The sequence below is a fragment of the Neopsephotus bourkii genome, unplaced genomic scaffold (genome assembly GCF_033783945.1).
Source record: "Neopsephotus bourkii isolate Nb327-2 ecotype Australia unplaced genomic scaffold, CSIRO-AGI_Nbou_v1 NB_1027, whole genome shotgun sequence".
NCBI lineage: Eukaryota > Metazoa > Chordata > Aves > Psittaciformes > Psittacidae > Neopsephotus > Neopsephotus bourkii.
In genome coordinates this window covers 1,954,675-1,961,125 of record NW_026901516.1, presented here as the reverse complement: position 1 = coordinate 1,961,125, position 6,451 = coordinate 1,954,675, and the positions used below count along the sequence as shown (strand labels likewise).

The 6,451-nt window shown below is 39.8% G+C and overlaps 1 protein-coding gene across 1 annotated transcript; it reads right to left on the bottom strand.

Moving 5' to 3' along the window:
* Nucleotides 1-2,434: 2,434 nt before the first annotated feature.
* Nucleotides 2,435-5,821, bottom strand: LOC133216117 (uncharacterized). Its single transcript, XM_061360558.1, has 3 exons — nt 5,707-5,821; nt 5,332-5,525; nt 2,435-3,404 (listed from the first exon to the last, which is right to left on the bottom strand). Exons 2-3 carry the CDS (start codon nt 5,501-5,503, stop codon nt 2,929-2,931), a joined length of 648 nt encoding a protein of 215 aa, XP_061216542.1. The 5' UTR covers nt 5,504-5,525; nt 5,707-5,821; the 3' UTR covers nt 2,435-2,928.
* Between the last annotated feature and the right edge of the window lie 630 nt (nt 5,822-6,451).

Below are 6,451 nucleotides of genomic sequence, written 5' to 3'. Positions count from 1 at the left end.
CCCCAATGCATTCATATAGCAAGGTCTAGGCTGCTTTGTGCTATTTTGTTTCTTGTCATAATCAATAGGTAAAGCAAACTTGTAATTTTATTGTTGTGAACAAATGATGAGTTCAGAAGAATGCAAGCCTCATACTGGAAGAAACTGATAGTTTAGAGCTCAGCAATGTGAGAAACCCTAGACTCATGGGAGCTGCTATTCCAGCCCTGGACTTCAGGGCTGGAGTCCTTGACTTTGCTCATGTATGTAAAAAGGCACATAACTGTGCATTGAACTGGAAAGGAGCACAGGAATCAAATTCTCAAAGAAAAAAAATATATCTGATCTGAACCACTTTTTTCTAGAGATGGCTAATTTGTTTTCCCTAATTGTTCCTCAGCTTTGCTTGATCTGTTTTTCTAATAAGATATTTCAAGTTAATGCCTTGCAGGCTTTTCTTTCCTAGGAAGTTACTCTGAGAAGATTTTTGTCTCACAGGTCTTGATCTTTCAGACCTTTATACCTGTGTTTAACTCAACATGTGATAAAAATCCCAGTTGTGGGATCATTTGTGAAAGAGACAAGCATGCACAAAAATGCTCACAGGATCTCAGGTTCACAAGGAAAAACTATATAATTGTCTAGCTGAAAACACACAATACTGAATCTATGCTGTCAAAAAGATGACATCTCTACAACACTTGGTATCTTGCTACCTATTTGTGACATTTCTAGGGGGGTGTTTTAGAAAGAAAAAGATGTTTCAAGACTGCATGAAGCATTGCCAGCCTGACTTTCACAAACATCGCTTTCCAAAATGCATATAATCAAGGGCATAATTTTAGAGGTGTTTATAGACGTGTCACAGTATTCCAACTATAACTATTAGATAACAATTTTAGTTCTGCATCATGCCCTGTAGCACCTTCACATAGCAAGCTTGTCAGGCAAGTTGAGCAATGTACGCTTATAGTACTGTTCTGGTGTAATACAGAGCAAAGAGAAGACAGTATTAGTGTCAGCTGAGAAAAAGCTTCCTTTTTTGGGGGGTGGGAGGGTCTAGACTCATAAACCTTAAGGCACTTGAGTGCAGAAGCTCCAAGCATTGCTGGAAATCACTAATTATGCAACACCACACATAGTAGGAAGGAATAAGCAAGTGCTGCTACACAAGGTAGTCCCAGTTTCATGTGAATGCTCTGGAAAGCCAGGCAACCATCACTCAAAGGAATGAGACTTAATTTGTGGTTTGGGGTGCAGGGAAGAGGTATTCACTAGTCCCATGAGCAAATAGAATTAACATTTGTCTCCAAGTATTTTGATAAATGTTTGGAAAACAAGCAAACAAAAACCTTTAATTTGCAGACTTCTTAAGACCTGTCTAAAGCATCAGCCCATTCTCAACTTGGATATTTGCTTAAATTAAAGCAGAAGCTGCTTGATCCACTCCAGTGTAACATCACACAGCATGTAAAGTTAACCTCATACATAGGGACTCTGTTGTGCAAGGAGAAGGCTGACTCAGCAAAAAATTAAGCACACAACTTATAAAAACTATAATTAAGCATACAATTAGTTTTAAGCTCTTAGGCAGGTTAAGCAAGTCATCAAGACTTCTTCACAGGTTAAGCATATAATTTCTTGGTATGTTGGACTAGGGTGCAAGCATTTGCAGTATCTTCATTGAAAGGTCTTTTTCCATATACATGCAACAGCACAGTTCACATGTATGATGGAGAGAACAGAGACAGCCACCATCCCTTTCATTCTGCTCCTATTATCTAAAACAGAGGACTCACTTTTTGCTTGCAGAAGATTAATGATGCAAAAAGCAATACACTACAAATATGTGACAACACTGAAAAGGGTTATAGCTGAAGCTACACAAACCAAAGGAGCAACAATAGAGGTGACTTAAATGGTTCTCTGCTTACTAAGGTACAGAAAGAAAATCCACTGCTGAAATCTTGCTTCAAAAGAATATGTTTTAATGATATCAAATATTTCAAGCCTGTCCATTGCAAATCGAGTCACCTTTGAGACACAGCCAAACCTTATCAACGGGTGCATTTCCAAATAAGATCAGTCAGGTTCCTGAAGTATACTTGTTTTCCAGGAACCATGCACTCTAGTTTTACTGATATGACTAAGCTGTATATCTGAAGCCTACGCATTGGCTAAATAAAGTAATAATTTTTAAGTTGAATTCTCTCAGCGTATTTCTAAGCTGAAAAAAACAGAAAGTGACTAGAAAAATTTGCAAGGTACTCAGAACAAAGAAAAAATCATTTATTAATTCATATTACAAGTTATCCACAGCTAGAGGGTGTAGGTATCCCGTTTTGGGCTTTTTTTGAAGCAGGATATGCTCTAGCTGTGTCACATTATCATACATAGCTGTTTATATGTGAATAATCAAATATATGCAGTGGAGTAGAATTTTTAGATGTAGATCAAGGGAAAAAAAACAACACAAAAAGTACTAAACCCTCTAGGCCTCTATAGAGTAAATTAAAGCACTTAGTGAGAGGAAATACTGGCATATGAGGTCTTTGAATTTCAAATATCCTTCAAAAAGAAGAGACTGCACTGCTGAGAAAGAGACAAAACACAACCATATTTCTTGGTATATCCCTTACAATTGCAAAAGGGATAGTCATTACATTAGCTTAGACTAAGATATCTTTCCATTTTTAATGCCTTATGATTATTACAGGTTTTTAAATTCCCAAGGAAGACAGCAACACATATGAAGGAGCTACTTGCATTTCAGTTTTATCTTTCTAGCTGTCTGTCAATCTAAGGGCAAATACTGGGCCTTACCCTGTACAAACCTTTGTGGCTTTACTGTATGCTTAAGCCTGCATTGCTATAAATTGTGCACATGAAGACTGGCTTTTACACCTTCAACAGATTTGCCTCCTAAATTCCTAACATCTATCCTGAAGCTCAGAGTTGTGCAAAATAGTTTTCTACTTGCCGATCAAAACTCTGAGCAGAATATTTCTGTAGTGTGTTTAAGGGAACCAATGAATACTCCTCTGCAAAACTCCTGGGAACATCATTATTTGTAACATTTCCCTGGGAGCTGGATGTCCCAGTGTCCCTGATGGTGCCATCATTGACTTCATCCATTGAGATTAATTCCTTTCTCATCCAGTAGATCAAGCCAGCTTCCACAACTGGAAGGTGGTGGTACAACAGATGTTTTCTAGAAGGATGACCTGCTGCTGAGCAAGTCAGCTCAGTACAGTCTTTGATCCAACATCGAGCAAGTTCTTGCTGCTGCCAGTAGCTGGCAGACCTAGCCAGCATTCCCATAATCTCTTCAACCTCTGTGAGTTCAGGAGTCCTAGGGAGCCTCAAAGAGACTTTACCATTGCAGTGCACACTGGTAAATGGAGCACGACTCCTAAATCTGTAAACTGCAGATGAAAACAACAAAAATAAACCAAGCAGAACAAACCAATTAAAGACCCAAAACCAAGAAAAAAACTTTTGTCTCACTGTTTTCTATAACACTTCATCGTTAAATACTGTATAGGTCCCTCATACTATCTCCCCACCCCCATTACCTTTGAGTAAGTAAATTGGTTATCACAAGACTAATGTCATTTGTCCAGAGAGTCAAATCTCAAGAAACTAAATGGTATATTGCACTCCATTCCAGTGGTTTCGACCTTCATGAAACCAACCTTTCCCGTCTTTCTAGTAAGGGCAGAGAAATCTCTGATAATCTAGACCTAGAACTAAGAGCACAGACCATGATCATAATGCTCTTAGGATTTCAATGTTCCCCAGTTCTATCCAAACCATCACAACAGTCCTGCAATCCATTTTGCTTGCTAACTTCAACTAAGTCTTAAACCAGAAGACTAGAGCCATAATAAATAAATAAAATAAAATAAAAAAGTCCAAAACAAAACAAACCAACAAAAAGCTTGGAAGAAGGTAAAACCACTCTCTCAAGCATACTAAAGGAGTCTTCATCAGGGACTGTAACAATAGGACAAGTGGTAATGGGTTCAAACTTAAACAGGGCAGATATAGGCTAGATACAGGGAAGAACTTCTTCACTGCAAGAGTGGTTGAGGCACTGGCACAGGCTGCCCAAGGAAGCTGTGGAAGTTCCATATGTGGCAGGGGACTAAGTACAGGTTGGACAGGGCCTTGAGCAACCATATGGAAGTTGCTAGTGGAGGTAGAAGGGACACCTGGTGGAAGGTGTCCCTGCCCATGGCAGGGTTGGAACTAGATGATCCTAAGTTCCTTTCCAACCCTAACCATTCTATGATTTTGCTTTCAATTCAATAGCTCAAATTATTTGATTTACTCCTGATGCTTTCCAACCCCTCTGCCCAATAGAGCAATTCTTGTTTTCTATTTATTTATGTCCTTTCTCCCAGAGATACTCCCTTTCCCTATTTCTGACCTTGAAATATTCCTAGACAGTCTTTACCTACCCCTTACAAAATTCCCAGCTGTGCCATTTGAAAGGCGTTTGTGTTGCACAGTGAAGCCTGCTCCAGGCATAGAAAGGTAGCTGGTGTCCTTCATAAGTCAGCCAGAATGATTATTACCTTGTGAGCGCTCCATGCCTATATGATACATCTGCACTTCAGGAGGACTTCTTGCATATGTAAACTGGCTGTAAGCTCTAGAATCTAACTGCCTACCAGTTATAACAAAGGCATTTGAAACAACTTTGACTTGCAGTTCTGCTACAGAGAAGTCTTTAATCTCTTCAGGACAAGAAATATCAGATCACTAGGAAACTACTGTGCTGCTGCTTCTGTAACTCCACTTCACAGGGGATAGGTGCAAACCCAATACATCCTGCACACCATTTGGTCTTAGTGAGCTGTAGATCTGATCTGCACAGTGAGAGGTTGGAAAGTAACTCCACTAAGAGTGCAGGGAACCAGCATTGACTCCAAGCAGTGATGTTATGTAAAGAGTGCCTTGACTCGAGTTTTGAAGCCAGACATACTTTACAAAAAAAGAAGGAGCAAATTCTAGAGCAAGTAGTCTAAGATCATATTTTTCTGTTTGCGTCACAAATAGGAATCTTTAGGCCTTGGAGAAAGATCCACAACAAGAAATGCAAAGATAGAAGACAACATTCTATAGGAGTCAGAGAACAGCAGCTCTGAAAACAAGGTTACAGAGCAGCCATAGAAGTGTCACCTGCAGCTCTTTTACTTTTGAGCCCTTATTTCAAGGATGTTGCATATATGCATGTGAACAAAATACATAAGGAGTTCAGTTTCAGTAGCCCCCATCTGCAACCAAAATGAAGTCAAACCCACTTTCCTCCTCACCCAATACTACTGCCCCATTCTTGTTGATCACCTTGCATGACACTGGTTTGGCCTCCTCTTTGCAACTCTGAGGTTGCCTGTTTACACCTTCTTCTCTGGGATCTAGCTAGCTGTGGTCTACCACACTGCTGGTTTTGGCTGGCTTCTCCAGTATCCTCTTCCCCAGGGGAATGGAAAGCTCTTAGTTTGCCCCCGTGAACCATTTTATTAGGATCCACCTAAAAGCTAAGAGTAAAAGTTAATGAACAGAGGAAAAGTCAGAAAGCTATTGGTCTTAGAAAACAGTAGAACACAGGTTCTAAGAGCTATAAAAGTCAGGTTTGTCGCACACCCTGTGGAGCAAAAGGGAACCCACGCAAAGGTAAATTAACACCAACAATTCTTCCTAGGCATAACAGGAACTTACCTTACAGCTTAGCTCTCCTCCCTCATAAAAGAGTATCCTTTCCTTATTCCTAAGCAAGAATACAAAGATAACCCCACTAACATGGGGAGATAGAAAAGACTAGCAGTATAAGAAGTAAATGAACCACTGGAGGAGGAGCTAACACAGCATCTTCCTGTTTGTAATCAGCAAAGCCTTTCCAGGCCTAATGAAATTGAGAAGAGAATCCACAAAAGCTGTGTATGGTGTTTGGATCTCAAAGAGGCAAAGGAGAAGGAAGGGTAAATCTTTGTCTTTGCTGAGATATGTTCAGCACTGCAGTAAGAGAATGGCAGGATAAATACTTTTGCTTCTTTGTAATATATAAGCATATTTTACAATACTGTCTTTGAAGGTTTTCTTTCAGTCTCACTCTGTGCAAGTGTCTGCTGCAGTAACTGGAGTAGCTGCTTTTTCTTCGCTTCCAAATAGCCCTTTATTCCAGATCTGGTGAAAATACAGTCTTTCTTCTAGATTATCTGACCCTTGTACAGCCCCCCTCAGGTCCAGCTAGCTTGTAGATTTTCACTAGCTTAAGCGTTAAGCTTCTTCTAGCACTTTGTAAAATTCTACTGAGACTCTTTCACAATTCCTTGAGGACCATGACTCATAATCAAAAAAACCCCTACAGTGGAGAGGAGGCAAATGTTTTTTTGCACTGCATTCTGTGTCCTAGGTGCTTTTCTCTTCAGAAAAGGCAGCTCTGAAAGAAAGGACTAAACCAAAG